The 18257-nt window shown below is 40.8% G+C and overlaps 2 protein-coding genes across 2 annotated transcripts; one reads left to right on the top strand and one right to left on the bottom strand.

Moving 5' to 3' along the window:
* Nucleotides 1–261: 261 nt before the first annotated feature.
* Nucleotides 262–10759, bottom strand: odf2a (outer dense fiber of sperm tails 2a). The gene is made up of 19 exons (XM_044013019.1): nucleotides 10649–10759; nucleotides 9401–9517; nucleotides 9197–9310; nucleotides 8914–9120; nucleotides 7766–7953; nucleotides 7344–7473; nucleotides 7127–7252; nucleotides 6547–6621; nucleotides 6316–6387; nucleotides 6110–6226; nucleotides 5078–5263; nucleotides 4267–4376; nucleotides 3364–3499; nucleotides 3146–3256; nucleotides 2206–2469; nucleotides 2025–2125; nucleotides 1496–1658; nucleotides 763–888; nucleotides 262–678 (listed from the first exon to the last, which is right to left on the bottom strand). Exons 1-19 carry the CDS (start codon nucleotides 10649–10651, stop codon nucleotides 505–507), a joined length of 2520 nt encoding a protein of 839 aa, XP_043868954.1. The 5' UTR covers nucleotides 10652–10759; the 3' UTR covers nucleotides 262–504.
* Nucleotides 10760–12648: 1889 nt separating this feature from the next.
* Nucleotides 12649–17899, top strand: LOC122758750 (E3 ubiquitin-protein ligase MARCHF5-like). The gene is made up of 6 exons (XM_044013078.1): nucleotides 12649–12757; nucleotides 13896–13989; nucleotides 14732–14934; nucleotides 15007–15309; nucleotides 15697–15863; nucleotides 16534–17899. The coding sequence occupies exons 2-6, from the start codon at nucleotides 13961–13963 to the stop codon at nucleotides 16696–16698; spliced, it is 867 nt and encodes a 288-aa protein (XP_043869013.1). The 5' UTR covers nucleotides 12649–12757; nucleotides 13896–13960; the 3' UTR covers nucleotides 16699–17899.
* Nucleotides 17900–18257: the final 358 nt, after the last annotated feature.

Below are 18257 nucleotides of genomic sequence, written 5' to 3'. Positions count from 1 at the left end.
TTGTCACCATGGAAATGTAAACCTAACTTTTTTTTATGCGTAAACATAAAAATGAATAAACCTTTAACGCTTTAAAGTGGAAAATATTCATGTAGGTAGTTCAGTGAAACACTTAACCCCACATTGCTCCAGACTGCTGAGTGAATGGTTCATAAAAAGTGGGTCGGGGGCCCACAGATGGATCGCAGGCCATTATTTTAGGGTCCCCAAGCAATTTTTGCCGAATTTTCAAAACCTTTTATTTGAGATTTTATGTGTATATGTGATTTGGGTAACGACAGTCCTCAAATATAAAGTTTGGGGAGAAACTGCTCTATGTTTTACCTCATCTCGACCGCTGTCTCTCATTTTTCTCCTTCTCTGGTTGAGATATGTTTTGAGAGCAGCGCTGAGGCTTTTTAAGGTTTGGGAAAATTCTGCGTTTCCGACCCACCACAGCTCCTGTGTTCCAGGTCCTTCGGGTTCTCGTTTGGTTATAACCCTGACTGTGTGATGGTGGGACGGTCAGATGGGAGAGGGAGGAGCCTGCAGGGAGCTGCTGACCACCACGTCTCCAAACACGTTGGTGTACGACTCTTTGAGGAACTGGACGTAGTTCTGCAGGCTCTGGTTGGTGCTGTCCGACTGCTCCAGACGATCCGTCATGTCCTGGAGTCGACTCTGGTATCGCCGCTCCGCCTGAGCATCACACACACACTTTACACACCTGCTAACACTTCACACACACACACACACACAGAGTAAAGAGCTAAAGGCGTTTACCTCCTCTTTGCTACGTCGCAGTTGGTTGATTTCTGACGTGGTTCTGCTGAGCTGCGTCTCCAGTTCCACGATCTTGGCCTGGGTGGAGCGTTCTTTGGTGGAAGCACGTTCTCGGCTCTCCGACACCTGGAGACAAATGTAAAACGCAGCATATTAATTAATGAGTGACGAACAGTTATCGCTAACTTATTTAAGCTTCCGTTCACTTTGCAGTGACAAACTTCAGGTCGTAGGTTTAAAAACAACTATCTACCAATATCTATATAACTTTAATTCTTATTTCACGTTCTCTACCTCACCTCCCCTCTGTCCCCCATTTGTCCTTTCACCACAACCTGTCTCGGCAGATGCTGCACATGTTTCATTCTGGTTCTGTCACAGAGTTTTCTCTTCTCTATTGTAAAGGTTTCTGTCTTACTCTGCACAGAGCCTTGAGATAATATATGTTGTTGTGATTTGGCGCTAAAATCTCAAACGGAGCTATCGGACAATTTCTTCCGTCATAGGCCAGATTTCACCCAAGAATCGGATTTGTTTCATTTATATATAAAATGCAATGCCTGTATGTCATGTATAATCCTCTTTTCTACATTTTTTATTCCTACATTTTAAGTTTTTACGTTACAGCACAGTTACAGGACAGCTATATATTCTAATCTCCTGCACATCACGATGAAAGTTCACGATGGAATTATTGAAGTGGGTGTGGTCAGTGCGACGGTCGCGGTCAGACCTGTCGTCGAGCGTCGTCCAGAGCCTCCTCCAGACCTCGGCTCAGCAGGGAACACTCTCTGGTTTTCTCCTCCAGGCGGAGCTGATTGCTGTGAACGGCGTCTTCACGCTTGCTGAGGACTGACAGCAGCTCGCTGTTCTGAGCGCTGGAATCCTCCAACGTCCTGCCGAGAGAGAGACAGACACAAGAAACAAGTCAAAGAAACCCAACTTCTGGGAAACTAAGAAAAATAATCTTGTCAAGCAAGTTTTGAAATAGAACAAATATTAACAAGTTTTAAATAAACACACTTACATGATATTGTTTGCCTGTTATTTCTTCAATTCTAGACACTTTTGTCTGTTTTTTTCCCCTCATTTTGAGGAACATTAGAGTCTAAAAGTGGCTGCAGATTTACAAGATAGATTTACGTATTTCTTTTCAGTAATTTTAAGCAAAGTTTGCTTAAAGCTGTTTCTTCTCTTCTTTCTCTTAAATCAAAAATCATTTTAAGTATATTTGGCTTATTTCTAGTGCGGCGGTCACTGACTTTTCCAGAGTCTCCACTCGCTGCTGCAGCCGTCTGTTCTCCTCCAGCAGAACCTTGTTCTTCTGTCTCAGCAGATCCATGTGGTTTCCCTGCGTCTCCACCTGACACCACACAAAACACAGGTTTCACTTTCACATCACACTGACAGCTCACTCCTGACCCCTCGTGAAAGTGTCGTGACCTTCATGCGTAGTTCGGTCAGGTTGTTGCCGAGTTCGGCGCTGCGTCTCTCCTGACCGCGCTCTCGGTCCTGAGCCTCCTGCAGCCGCAGCTCGGCGCGGCGCAGAGCGTCGGGCAGGGGTTCCAGCTCTGCCAGACGTCCCTGCAGCTCCCGACGGACCTCGTCCACCTCCTGGTCCAGTTTCCCCCGCACGGCCTGAGCCGCCTGCTCCGCCCGAGCCAGACGAGCAGCGAAGTCGTCGGCCTCGGCTCGTGTTTTTCCCACCTGGACGACGACGGATAACAGCGGACAACAGCCAGAACTTCTTATGTTTTCATATATTGATGGTCGAGCTAACATGTTGCTAAACTTCTTCATCGTTGCGGATGATAAAAATTTTTATTTTGTTGTGGAAAAAATGTGTAGATGCTTCTGTATGGTGTAAAAAAATGACTTAAAAGTAATAAAAACTTGGTTTAATGCAACTAAATAGAAAAAAAAATAAAATCTGAATATGAAATAATGTGCAACAGCTGTAATGTAATCAAATATTGTATTGTACTTTTGTTTGGTGCTTAATAAACACTTTTAGTGCATGACCCAACCACTGCATTAACACCTTTTGTTGCCTCTCAATATTAAGGAGAAGATGAGACAAATTTACATTTTAGATTTACATTTATAAAAGTGTTTAGTCAATTTATTTTGTAAAATTTAAATTTGTCTCAAATTTTGTAAAATTGTTTATATGGGATTTGTAAAACTTTTTAAACCTTTTTGTGGATTTGTAAAAGTGTTTCACATCTGGTAAATTTGTTTTGTGGAGTGTAATTTTTTGTCCTGAAAGTTCATTTGTCTCAGGCTTTGAAAGAGTGTTAGTGTTATTTACATTATTACTGTATATATCTATAGAAATATAGATATACTGTATATATACAGTAGATGTACTCCTTCTCCACACCTGGATCTTGTAGCTGTCCAGCAGACTTTCATACTGCCTGATGGAAGCTCTGACCTGCTGCAGCTCAGACTGAGACACCAGCAGCTTCTCGTCCACCGTGGTCGCTGAGACCTGACACAGAGCAAATCAAGCGCACACGTCAACCTCCTGACGTAATCTGAGTCTATAAGTGAAGAGGACAGAGTAGCAGGACATGGTTTGGTGGTGTTTTTGTTCACCTTCAGAGCCTGGTTGTCCAGTTTGGCTGCCGTGTTCTCCGTGGTCAGGACGTGCAGTCGGTCCAGCAGAGTCTCTCTCTCCAGACGACTTTTATCCTCCGCGCTGCGAATCTGCTCCGTCAGCTCTGAAATACGACTGTGACACGACAGAACGGCCAGGTTTCAGACATTAGTGGTTTAGAAAAATCAGAAATGAGACATAAATGTGAAATGATTTGAAAAGAGACGTGACGTAGACTCACAATAAAAGATGTTTAACGGTGATTTTTTTCACCTGATTATCACTGAAACACTTTATTTGAAGAATTATTGCATAAACACAGTGTGTGGTTAGGGTTATTTTTCTTAAACTTTTATTAAATATCCTACATGATGTTTGGACCATGATGTTTGGACCATCGTTAATGGACCCAACAGCTGTTTGCCAACCGGAAATTAGGAAAAATAATAATAATAATAATACTTAATTATTATGTAGTTTGTCCAAGTGGTGTTACTGCAGTGACTGTCACTATGCCATCCATACTTGAAACTTGTGGTACACGTACAAAGTGTGGGAACTTCCTGTTGAAGCACAATACGGCAGTTTTGTATGAATATTAGTTATTTTCGTAAAATAAATAAGTGTTGCGAGTTAGAATGAGGGCTCATTCCTTCAGTTTCATGGCAAGTGGCTGCCACAATGTGAAACGTGGTTTCTTGGACAGACCGGGGAGTTACGGTGGCCCTGGAGGACCAAACACTACAACATTACAAAAAAGGTGTAATGTTTTTGCACTCTCTTAATGTTGTGGCGTTTCTGTAGTGTTTGTTTGTTTTTAATCTAGTCCTTGGATTATTTTAGTTAGCGACGCTAACGTGTGTGTGTGTGTGTGTGTGTGGCAGGTAGGGGGCGACACACACCTGTTGAGCAGCGACACTTCCATCTCCAGTTTACTCTTGTCTTTCACCTGTTGTGTGTGAAGACTTTGCCAACTTTCAGCTGTGGACAGAGCTTCAGTCAACTGCTTCTCCTGATGAAGACAAAATAACATACATATATATAATGTTATTTTTGGTTGCTATGGTAACGTGTGCAAATGTTCTACAATGTGATAAAAATCATTCTGAATTGCCACTGACGTAAAAACCGTGTTTAATCAGAGTAATCCACTCACAGAGTTATTCGATTTACGAGGGTCACTGAATGCATGCATAAGCTCAACACACCTTGGAATCTGCGTTACTATGGAACGCCAAAAGGGTCACATTTCGTCTGCGTAATCACGTTGCGTTAAACAGGGTCCCGCACCCTGGTTTCACATCAAATTCAAGGACTTTCCAGGACTTTCCAGACAGTGGACAGTAATTATGACTCGACGTTTGTCCTGCGTCGCCTCGTCTACGTCCATCAAGCAATGCAGGGTGTGAAACAGTAGGTGGCGTCGTAACAAACAAGGGAGACTTCAACCTAAATATCAACTTGCACAAAATTCAAGCACTTTCAATGACCCATGTGTACACTTTTTACGCTCATATTTACGCAGACGAAATGTGACCCCTTTGGGATTCCATACACTACTCTCTCTCTCATTTTCTTTTAACATTTGTTTAAGTTACTAATAACGAGGAGGAAAATACACATCTTATACTTTAATTGAACAAATATAGAAATACAATTGGTGTTAAACAGTAGTAGACTGATCGACTGTAAAATGTCCTTCCTGAGTCTCACCATGTCCAGGAGTTGGACGCTCAGCTGTCCCGTGGTGTCCTGGCAGCGCTCCGCTCTCTGTTTCTGGACTCTCGTGGCTCGTTTCAGAGCGTCTCGGTCAGCGCTCGCCTGCTGCTTCTGCCTCGTCAGCTGCTCCTTCAGATGTTCCAGCTCCACTTTCTGACGCTCGGCCGCTCGCTCCAGGTTCTGACCTCGCAGGAAAAAACAGTCTGAACAACAGGTGACACTGACTGTAGAATAACTCAGATTATAACTCAGATCTTGGTAACAGTTCATTTGTATTGGTCTGTTTTTACAGTGTAATTTTATTTTTGGGCATTTTAATATTCTGATGTTTTTTAACTTCTCTGGTTGATTTGACTGGTTTGTTTCTACAGTGTTTTAGATTATTTTATATTTGGGACAGACCATGTTACTCAAAATAAATGACCCTGCAGGGAATAAAACATGTTTAATTTGCTTGTTTTTATTCATTTTTGATGTTATGCTGTTTGTATATTGTTTAATGGTCTTTATTGTTCCACCGTGAAGGGCAGTTTGTCCAGAATATTAAAGATTATTATTGTTGTTGCTAGTGCAGTGCATGATCAAATGTGCCTGTTATTGTGTGTATTTTCATATTTTCTGTATTTGTTTGTGTATTTGGTCACTTCTACTTGTGCAGCAAACATAAATACAGATATTGAAATAATGACATAGTAATAATAATAATAAGAAGAATAACAAATGACGTCAGACTTGAGATTAGGTGGCAGTACATATATATATCTGTCACATTTCTACTGATATCGCTTGCATTTCGTATCCAAACGACGTCAAAGTCAACTCTGCACAGTTTAGTGAGTCACCTGACATTTATAGATCATTAATATCATGATTGTTATTATTATATGAGACATTGTAGAGGCTAAGCAAATGCTTTTTTTGGTTTTGCTTGCGTACGGATCACCTGCCCAGGGCAATGTTTAGTTCCTATATTTAATATAACCTCTTTCACTTTGGCTCCGACAGACATAACAAGTGAAAACTGACCTTTATCTGAACAACGAGTCGGTTGTTCTCGGCCTCTTTGCTGCGCAGCTGTCCTTGTAAATGAGCTCGTGTCGACTCCAGACTCTTGGACAAATGAACCGTGCTCTTGGAATTGTCCTGGATTTCAGTGAAAAGATGAAGACACTGCTTTAGTTTAGAATCATCCCCGACACACAAATATACTAAAAATAAAAAGCTCGCAGCACCTTCTCCGTGTCCAGGAGTCTGGAGAGCTCATCGACCTCTTTCTCTCTCTCTTGAAGTTTCACCACAAGAAGCTGAAAAACAAGTGTCATCACATGAGACGAGAAACACACACTGTGAAGATTAAAAAACTCTTGTGTCCTGACAGACGGATCCTCCTCTGTCACTCAATGTGAGGGTCTAAGGACAGAGGCCGTCACTTATATAATAAAACTGAATTTAAAGAAACTCACAGCGTTGTCGGCCTCTGTGTTTCCCAGTCTCTTCAGTAAATCATCCTTCTGCTCCGACAGTCGCACTGACTCCATCTGTTCACACACAGTGATGTGAGACAGTGTGTGTGTGTGTGTGTGTGTGTGTGTGTATGTGGAAGCAAATCTGTCCAGGCACGACCATGATACAAAATATACTGTCATTTTTAAATAAGGTGTAAGAAGAAGCCACTCAATGATTATCAGTTAGTAAAAAAGTGGAGAAAGGGTTTGGATTAAATAAACTTAAGCTTCTTCTTACTCCTTTTCCAGCATGATGTTTCATGGACGTGGTGCTGGTTTTAAGTCTCTCTGCGTGACCTTTGTTAAAATTGTACTAGGTTCAGATGCTCAAAATAAAACCTTTGTTGGAGCCACGTCTCATTTTTATTTGTAAGAGTTTTCTACTGTGCTCGCTTTTAAGTTTAGTTTTGATTTGTTTATTGAAAAAAGAATAACAAGCGATCATTGGAAGAATGATATCATTTCAGACACCAAGGAAGGATCTGGTCATGATTTATACCCGAGTCATTCATTCATTCATTCATTCATCCCTTCATACCTTGGATCCGTGCTGCTCCCTGAGAAGATGCCTCAGAGCTCTGTTCGTGTTCTCAAACGTCTCCAGTTTCTGCAGCAGCATCATCTTCTGATGATCCAGGCCTGAAACCTCAGCAGCCGACGCTCTCTTCATCGACACAGACCAGACAAAAATCATCATCATCATCATCATCGTGTTAATACTAAAACAACGTCGCTGTGACAGGGTGAACACTCACTGTGGCTCCGCCCAGTTTGGACACAGACTCTCTGAGAGCGGACACTTGTTTGGCGGCGGCCACTCCGTCCACCTCGGCCTCCATCAGCTTCCTGAGCAGAGCGTCTTTGTCCTGAGGAGTTCTGTCCGGTCTGCGAGGACGAGACAAGGGTTCACTGCAATAAAGAGACTGTGACTGTTTACACCAGAACAAGAAAACTACGACACTCTTTCCAAATTTTATACATTTCTATGTTCACAGTTTTACGTGTTTTCTTTTGTCTTTGACTTCTCTACTAGTTCTACCAGCAATGTGACATAAAACTGAACCTGAATGCGTCAAAAACATAAATATAATATTTTTAACTACTTTAGCAGCTGTGCAGACAGTGAGAGTCTTCACAGACGTCATAAATGTCCTGTGACGCGTGTAACGAGGCGCACCTGTGGACGTCGCTCTCCTCCAGCATCTTCTCCATGGACTGGCGTAAGCGCGAGTTCTCCCGCTCCGTCTCCACCAGCTCCTTGGTGACCTCGGCGAGCTCCTCCTCCTGCTCCGCGATCACTCGCTTCGACGCACTCAGCCGCTCCGACTGACGCTCCAGCTGCTGCGCCTTCTTACGGAGTTCCACCTACACACACCCACACACACACACACACACACATAGACACTTTAGTCCTTAGATACATGTAAAAAAAAAAGCCATTTATTAAGATATAATATAGGTTGACAGCATCATGTGGAGTTACCCCACATTATTCCACCTCTTCACTTTCTTCATACATAATCATTTACGATGCATGTTGTTTGCAGCTTTACTTTTATATTTTATATTTTAACTGTACCAGTGTGTTTTAGAACTGAATTTAAACCTTTAACGTTTGTTTTTTGAAGCCCTAAACGGCCTATTTAACTGAAATTTTAACTGGTCACAAATGCATTTATTTATAATTTTATTTATTGTGGTGTTTTGATTTAATTTTTCCATCATGGTTCATTTGTAATGTTTTTATTTTGTAAAGCACTTTGGTCACCTGTGGGTTGTCGTAATAAAGTACTTATACTTCCATTTTATTTTATTCTACTGTGAGACTGCGTCACCGGGCGACACGAGATCGAAGCCGATGGCCTTGATCAACATTGCCTCAACTCATTTGACAATGGTTTGAATTTGAGAGACATTTTTCATGTTTTTAAGTTACGTACTACAGCTTTACGACTGTTATTTGTGCTTGACATCAAAGCGTGTGATGTCGGGATCAGAAGTTAAATTATATTCTGCGTGTAAATGACTATCATTCTGTGCAAACACAGAACAGATGAAAAAGTCTTTGTCTGCTTGATTTAAAAAATGTTAATGTTTTAAATTGTTTTTATTTCTATAATAGATTTTTTTTAATTGATTTTGTTTTAATTTCCAATGTATTTACTTGCTTCTGTAAAGCACTATGAATTGCCTTGTGTAAGAATGGCGTCATACAAATAAACTTCAGTTGCCTATCATGACTGTAGCATATTTTGAGGAGCTAATACAGTCATGACACTAAAAAAAACACTTTAAAATGTAGAGTCCTAAATTAAAGCAACCGACCTCGTTCTTCAGAGAGCCGACTTCTGTCATTAAACTGTCAATCTTCCTCTCGTACTGGCTGATTCGTCCGTGTAGTCCCTCCCCCTGCTCCTCCTCCTCGTCTGTTGCCAGGTCAGCCAATCGCAGAGGAGAATGTTGGGTCTCTGATGCTGGTTCTGGTTCTGGTTCTGGAAGTGGTGGTACAATCTCGAGGCGGTGTGTCAGACCCTTGGGTGCACATGACACTTTGTTCAGTGACAACATCCTGGCAGGAAACGTAATTGTCCTTTTTAAGAGCCGTTACCTCCCACTTGAACGCCGAGTCACGTATGGAGGTTTTACCCGGGGGAATCCATGGCACGCGGGTTCTGACCGTGGCTGTGGGACGGAGACTTCCTGCATCTGTTTTGATCTTCCCCTTTAAAAACAACAAATGTGGAAAAATAACTAATAACGTCAAAATATTATTAAATGATATTAGAGAATGAAAAACAATCCATTCTGTAACCTGCTGTGTTTTGTTTGGACTCTTTCTGAAACTCTTTATGTGTACATGGACCGGTGTGTCGTCACTGACGTGGACATGAAGCGGAGGTGAAGTTGACCGATGTCTCATCGCTTTCCTCTGTGGGCAAAAAAAAGATTTAACTGCTCACAATAAGATTTCAATCAAATTTAGCATGATAGAGATTTCTTTTTTGAATACAGAATTAGCAATTAAATAAATAATGCACAGAATGCCAGTTAAATATGCCAGTTAAATAACCTAAATTATTAGATTAAACGTTAAATTAACAAGATAGTACTGATAAAAAGCCACAATTTTGACTGTCCGTAATAAAAATAACAATACATTTTATGTAACGTACTTTTTATGATTAAAATCTCTATTAAAGGTGCTACAGGTTAAACGCAAGATAAAATAGAATGAGATAAGAAATATAAGATTACAAAAAAACAGCAGTGGGGAAAACTGTTGTTTGTAATCAAATGAATGATCAATTAATCAAATACTTATGCCAACCCAGGTGTGAACCCAGTCACAAAATAAATAAAATGGAAACATGTGTAGTCCAGCACATTTACAGATACTGGAAGACTCATTTACAATTACTATACGTCAAAGCCAAAATACTAATGACAAAGTAATAAATAAAATTAAATTTAGGTCAAATATTATTGGGAAAAAAACTTACCTGATCCAGTTTACAATAGCTCTAATTTAAACTACATCAGTACAAATCAACACAACTACTACGCGCTACGACTTGCAACTTAAAACACCCGTGATTAACATGATGTACACTAAAATTCGGCCGTATATTCGTGCTATTATAAATCGAATAATCCAGTTTTTAGGAGGAGGAGAAACAGAGACAAGAGGTAAACACGAGCTCGTCATTAGCCTTAGCTCTTTAGCTAACCTTGACAGCAGCCTCACTGGCTAAGAAGTCATGTATCGCACTTTGTTTGTGGAAATTGCTTTACGAAGCAGTAACTGCGTTTAAGGAGTGTAAATAGTGGTCAAAGGGCTCGGTTTTCGTGGATATAATTCTGCCCCACATAAGCGAACTGGGCTTCATTAGTTTCCTTTTAGCTTTTCTATTAGCTTATCTCCCAATGAATGAGTTTAAAGTTGCTCTTTTTTCACGACATAATGAAGACATTCGTACTACTACGAACTCTACTACTACTACTCTACTACTACTACTACTAATAATAACAATAATAATAATAACAATACATTCGCTCTTACCATACGAGAAACAATATTACTCTCCTTCAGACTTATTTATTTATGTTTTAGCCAGTAAAAAAAAAACCTTACAGAACAGAAAAAAGCTCATACTGGGATAAACTTCTTCACTTAAAGACATCCCGTTGTCTCTGATTGGACAGTTCAAAGCACGTGACCTCATTTCTCCAACGGTGATTGCAGCAGAGTCTAAAACCATCCGCGTTTCTATAGCAACCAACACACCGTAAAACTCAACAAAGAAGAGTGTCGAAGTAGAAAATCCGAGTGCACGTGAACTACGCATTTTGAACCAACTTTATATAAAACAGACAGCAGAAGAGTGACAAATCTAACACATTCTTTTTGTTTTTATTCCATCAATAGTCTTTGTCATAGTAAAATGTATTTTATTTTATGTATAGATATATGTTCACCATATAAGATTCAAGATTCAAGAATATTTTTGCAGTGGTGTGTGTGTGTGTGTGTGTGTTTGTGTGTGTGTTGGGGGGGTGTAGAGAAGGGATGTGAATTGTTTTCACTGTAGGGGGGCGATTGCTTTCACAGCTCTGGGGAAGAAGCTGTCCCTGAGTCTGTTGTTCTTTGCTTTGATGTTCCTGTACTGCTTTCCTGATGGAAGTGGTACAACCAGTGCATAGCCCGGGTGTGTGGGATCTGTTGCTATGCCTCTGGCCCTTCTCCGGACTCGGGCAGTGTAAACTGAGTCCAGATCAGGTAGACGGCATCCCACAATCCCCTGTGCCGTCCTCACCACCTGGGCTAAGTTCTTCCTGTCCCGTGCTGTGCAGTTGCCGTACCACACTGTCACTCTGAGACACAGGATGCTCTCGACAGTGGCTCTATACAAGTTTATGAGCCCAGACCTCTTCAACTTCCTGAGAAAGAAGAGCCGCTGTTGGGCCTTCTTCACCAGGTGTGAAGTGTTCACAATCCAGGGATGGCGTCCTTGATGTACTTCAGGAGGATCCTCTCGAAGCACTTCATGATGACTGGGGTCAGAGCTACAGGGCGGTAATCATTGAAGCAGGTGATGGTTGTTTTTTTCGGCACAGGCACAATGATGGAGGACTTCAGGCACACAGGGACCGTGGACAGCTGCATAGACAGGTTAAATATGTCCAGAAAAACTCCTGCTAGTTGGTCTGCACATAATTTCAGGGTCCGACCTGACACCTTATCTGGACATGCAGCCTTTCTGATGTTGATCTTCCTCAAGACGGATGTCACCTGGTGCAGCTGCAGGACGAGAGGCTGATGCAGTACCTCTGTCTGAGGAAGATGTACAGTCCTTCTGCTGCTTGGAGAGTCGAAGCGATCTCATGATAACGAATGTCAAGTCATGATCATCAGTCATAATTCTGGTAAATATGACTTGCTATATCCTAATAATTACATTACATTACATGTCATTTAGCAGACGCTTTTATCCAAAGCGACTTACAATGGAATCAAGTACAATTAGCCAGGGGTGGAATCGAACTTGCGACCATGATGTCTTTGGTACACAAGGTAGGGTCTTAACCACTGAGCCACTCCACCCCCAATAATGAAATAGTAAGTCATAGTTATGAGAAAGTAAGTCATGTTATGATAAAGTATCTCATTATTATGAGATAATAAGTCACCCTGTAATGACTTATTATATCGTAATCATGACTTACTATCTTATGACTTACTTATATACATGCTTTATTTGCCAAGTGGCAGGAAATGTGCTTTTTTTGTACTGGTATTATTATACATATTGTGTTAAATATTGATTTGTTATGAAAAACCACTTTGTAACTGTGTTTAATAAGTCGTGATTTTTGTAATTAATTATCATCATTATTATTATTATTATCATATTTGAACATCACCGCAAATGAAGATGGTGGTATTATTTCTCACGCCTGAACTCCAAATTTCCCACCGTTTTCTTGTATCATGAATGCATCAGTGATGACTCACACACTGGGACCAATCAAAAAGCCGCCTGACAGCCAGAGTGGGCGGGACTTTTGTGTCTGTCAGAGAGTCTGCTCAACGTTCTTAGCATAAACACACAGAAAATCCCGGATTTAAGGTCGTAAACTGACTAAATGTGGATTAACGGTTGTTTTCCAGGTACGTGCTGTTGTGACACGAGTTTCATTAAGACGCCACAGTAAATGACGGCGTAAAAGAGCGACGTTAATAGCGGATAATCTACCAATCTGAGTGTACTAAATTAGCTAAAGCTAAAAAAAAAAAAGTGTAGCTAAAGTTGACAGGCTAGCTCCTGTTAGCACACAGAGGTTTGTTTTTGAGGTCACAGCAGGTGATTTCACCTGACATCACACACAAAAACACTCACATTAAAGCGGTTCCTGAGTTCCAGCAACTGTCTGTTAACTCTGAAAAGATTATGTCATAAACATCCACGGTTATTTAACTTTTGCTATCGGTTTCTGTTAGTAAGAAAGAAGGAGTGCTGGGAAGTACAGAATGATAATTACGCCACTTCTGCCCTTTAGCTCACATGTAATGCGTTTCATTTGAATGTTTTACTCCATGTTACTTAATATATAGTTAAACTGTATAACTGTTAAACTTTGCTAAGACCTTAAATATTCACATTATATGAGTGGGATTTAAAGTATGATGTAGGATCTAAAATTAGACTTTTAATTTAATCTAAATTATATCATATGATAAATTATAACCTACAGTTAACATGTTATACTGTAATTAATACGTTTTTGTGGAGTCATTAGTAATATCTTTTATATTTTTTTTCCCTTTTCACTCTCAAAGATTAGTTTGAAATTGCTGAATCATTGTTACCCAACTACTGTTTTATTTTTTGGTTTATTTCATCAACACATATATTTTCTAAATGCCTGGCTCATTCAGCTACCATGTAAAAATGTTTCTGCTATTTATAATTGCTATTGCTACTGTAGATTTCAAATGTGGTCCATCAGAACTTGTATTTGTTATTTGTTATTATTCACTGGTATTTCTATTTTGTTCTCTTTAAAAGGGTCAGAAAAGTCTTGACAAACACATTTTACATATACTTAAGCTACATGAAATGATTTGAAACATGTAAACAAGCCGTTATTATCTTGTTTCACCAACTTCATATAAACCAGTGATTTCAAAGTGAAGAAGTCTGCAGCATGTTTATGTTACACATGGTTACACATGTTTATGTCGACAGATACGTCACAAACTGTTGCCTAAAAAGCTCCGTCCACGTGTGTGTTTTATTATTTCACAGGTGTTTTCTGCGTCTGATGATTTCATGAAAACATCTCAGGGAGAAAGAGTCGCTTCACGGCCGTCATGTCTGTTTCTGAGGAGCAGCCTGAGAAGTAAGACGTGTGTGTGCGTGTCAAAGGTCAAGGTCCACAGAATATGATAATTATAATAACCAAGTAATGTTTTTTTGTAACTTTAGCTTCTCGGTTTCCTCAAATAAAAGGTGGATTCTTCATCAGCTCTGCCCTTTATAAGAATATATAAAACCGCAACTCTACAGTAAAGCTTTTCCCCATAATATTATCAAAATATGACCATAAATAACCAGCACTAATGATTACTCAAACACTCAATCTCATTAAGGTCCGTTTAGTTCAGAAAATGTCCACAAACCAAAATAATACAGTTGTTAATTATTTCTTTGTTCAAAGAAACCAGAAAATATTCGCATTTAAGAAACTGAAAAATCAGTTTCAAAGTAGTTAATCAATGATAATTAATCAATTATCAAAGTAGTTTTAACTTTATTTTAGTTTTGAACTATATTTGCTGTAATGTATCATATAATGTATGGAAACTCATAAAAAGGTTGCTAAAATGATCATTTATATTGTATTCGATCAATGTTAGCCATGAATCGTGTCACACAGTGGCTCAACAGTGCCTCCTAAAGTCAGCCCACTGGAAAATGTTAGGCCTACAGGTACCACATTCAGTGTGTGACCTGTGTGACAGGTCGGTGTAAGGAAATCCATCTTCTGAAACAGGAAGTCTGTCATTTTTTTAATTTTCTTGTAATTTTTGGTGATTTTATGTCTCTGATGTGTGTGTGTGTGTGTGTGTGTGCGCGTGCAGACACTGCTGGGTGTGTTTTGCCACAGAGAGAGACGACCACAGTGCAGAGTGGGTGAGTCCCTGCAGGTGTAAAGGCTGCACCAAATGGATCCACCAGTCATGTCTTCAGCGCTGGCTGGACGAGAAGCAGAAAGGAAACAGCGGCGGAGCCGTGTCGTGTCCACAGTGCGGCACCGAGTATCACGTCACCTTCCCCAAGATGGGTGAGTGACACTCGTGTGTGTGTGTGTGTGTGTGTGTGGACTGTGACTCACGTGTGCTGTGTCTGTGTTCAGGTCCTCTGGTGTTTTTCCTGGAGCAGGTGGACAGAGCGCTGTCTCGAGCCAGTCCCTTCGCTGCGGTCGGCGTGGTGGCCGGGACCGTGTACTGGTCAGCGGTGACGTACGGAGCCGTGACCGTCATGCAGGTTGTGGGTCATAAGAAGGGCCTGTACGTGATGGAGCGAGCCGACCCACTCTTCCTGTTGATGGGTTTACCCACAATCCCCGTGGTGCTGGTCCTGGGGAAGATGATCCGCTGGGAGGATTATATCGTGAGGCTGTGGCAGAAATACTTGTTTAAACACTATCTCCCTTCAGGTACGTGGACACTGAAGCACAAAATGTCCACGAGACAAAACCTGCTGGTTTCTACTAAGTCATGTCAGGGACATGACACTTAATCGATGAATGAACTATTTTGATGATTAGTGAATCAGTTTGAGCGGTTTTAATATAATTAAAACTGAATCTTTTCTGGTTTCTTTGCTCCATAAAACAAAGAAATCATTCAAACCTTTGAGAAAATCATCATTTCCAGCATTAATTCATTCATCAAAATGTTCATTCTCACTTCAATTTAAAAAACAATTCAGATATTTAATTTGTTTTCCTTTTCTCAGTCTATTTTGATATTTAAATCAAATTTTTATATATTATTTTTGTCTAGTTTCTCTCTGTTTATTGTGTGTGTGTGTGTTATCTCAGGAAACGGTCGTTATCGTCCTCGTGTCCCCGCTGACGCCACCGGAGCAGGAGACCACCTCTCTGTGTCCAGGACTCTGTGCGGCGCTCTCATCTTTCCCTCCATCGCCAGCCTGGTGGGAAAAATCCTGTTCCAGCGCGTCAACTCCAGCCTGCAGCGCACCCTACTGGTGAATATTTTCTTCATCCAGCTCATTATCCTTTATGATGTTTGTACTGAGCTAAATCAGATTTCAGAGTCACTGTGAAGGTCTCCAGGTCTCCACTGGAACCAGCCAGTCCTCTGGTTTTCTTGTTTCTGGTTTCTTTGCTCCATAAAAACAAAGAAATCACGTAATCATTTTAAGTTTGTGAACAAAAACAAGACGTTTGAAAACATCATCATTTCCAGGTTTGAGTTTTTACAACAGTGAGGATAAAGAGGTGGACGATGAATGGATGCATGTTTTACAGTTTACAGTGGTGTCATAAAAATATGTACCTCCCAAACTGTAGGGGGAGCTAGCTCTGTGGAGTTAAACGCAAAAAAGAAACGACAAGAATGTTCTTCTTTGAACGCCCTTTTCATTTTATTCCATGTTGACTTCCTCAGGGCTAAATGTTTTTCCATCGTTAGTCCATCGGGAGTTATCTTCACAAACTTTATGTTACAGCACAACAACACCGCTGCACTCACAGCACCCTCTACTGGACAAGTGGTATTACGTTAAAATGTCTGCTGTACTTCTAGGCTGATTATTTTGAACTTACGATTTTCGGGGTCAATTTTTTCACGTAAACAACAAAAAAGTCCAAAGACCAGCTTGTCACTGACGCTGCACTGTGGCCTTCTCTCCACAGGGGGGCTTCGTGTTCGTGCTGATCAAGGGCGTGTTAAAGGTGTATTACAAGCAGCAGAAGTTCGTCGTGCAGGCCAACAGACAGATCCTCAACTACCCGGAGAGAAACGGAGACAGACCGAGAGAGGACGGGGACGAGGACACGGAGGACAGTGGCAACGAGTAGCTGCTGCGTCCACAGAGACAGATAAACTGGAGACACAGTCAGACGCGATGATTCAAATAAAGGACATGCATTTATTTTATAATAAAAAACAGAGCTGAACTCAGGTGAGTGACATTAAAACAACAATTAGAACAAAGACACATTTAAACGTCCACTGTGTCGTTTTTGTCTGATTTATTGGCAGAAATTGAATGTTTGTGAGTGTGTTATGGCTTTCAAAATAAAGATTACTTCTTGTTTGTAGCTTATATACGAACATGAGGCTAAAGGAGGCCGTCATTTTGTGTCGCCATGCTTCTGTAGTAGCACAAACTGACGAACAAACTGGAGCAAACGAGGAAGAAAAGTCTGCTGTTAAAAAAAATGAATGAACAAAAACCTCATGAGCTGAAGAACAACTCTAACGTGCTCGTTTGTGGTCTTTGAAGGCCACCGTAGTTCTGTAATCTGTTCCTGGGAAAGAAGGGTTCACAGTGGAGTCCTCTGTTGTAATCTGCAGCCTCACCACTAGATGTCACTACTTCTGACACACTGGACCTTCTACAAGAAAAACCTGGCAGACGAATTCACAACCACAGTTCGTAACTTCGCGACAGCAGTTCGTAACTTCGCGACAGCAGTTCGTAACTTCGCGACAGCAGTTCGTAACTTTGCGGCATTGTAGCAAAAGTTACACGTGTGATCACACTGTGAGTGCGACTGATTCACTGTAAAACAAATATGACAAAAGTGCTATTAACAGTAAACGTAGCATAGCTTTTGACAAGTGGCGGCCATCTTGGTAGCCTATGTCGGAGCTGTTCCGCCCCTGTATAGCCCTCTTTAGACACGCCCCCTCCCTGTGAATCAGCTCTGCATGATAATTGGCTCGTTTAAAGAAGACAAAAAGGTTAGAATGAAACTGAACTGGAGTTTTGTTCGTACTTGATTATTTATTGGTCTAATGTTGTGAACGTGTGGAACTTAGTGACGTGTTCATGTTGCTTTGAACAAAGAAAAGAGAAACTCATGATTTGAAACTCACTGTGTCGCTGAGAACAGTTAAATATTTTAAATACAAACATCCCTGCAGTCGGAGGTTGATGGTGAAAGAGTATAAATTTTCTCAGTTTTTGCCAAACAAACGTGTCAGAAACTCAACCATAGCTCTTATTTTATGTTCTGCTGAATAATTTGTCAAATAAAGTTTTCTGAAATGAAAGTTTACCATCATGTTTCATTGGCAGGAGGAGGAGCTTCATTCATACATTACATTACATGTCATTTAGCAGACGCTTATCCAAAGCGACTGAGAAGGGAATTAAGTACAATCTGCCAGGGGTGGAGTTGAACCTGCGACCATGAAGTCTTTTGCACACAGGGTACCACTCTGAACCACTGAGCCACTCCACTCCTTACAGTTATGTGCGATGTTCCACCACTTTATCCTCCAGCAGAGGGTGCTGTGCCAATCTCACCTGACACAGGGCGATAGGCGGGGTACACCCTGGACAGTTCTATGTGACATGTTAAGTTATGGGAATTACCATTTTATCTTATTATTAGCTATTTTGAAGGGC

Source organism: Solea senegalensis, linkage group LG21, assembly GCF_019176455.1.
Source record: "Solea senegalensis isolate Sse05_10M linkage group LG21, IFAPA_SoseM_1, whole genome shotgun sequence".
Taxonomy (NCBI): domain Eukaryota; kingdom Metazoa; phylum Chordata; class Actinopteri; order Pleuronectiformes; family Soleidae; genus Solea; species Solea senegalensis.
The sequence above is the reverse complement of the archived record's forward strand: the minus strand, read 5'-3'. Positions and strand labels throughout refer to the sequence as shown.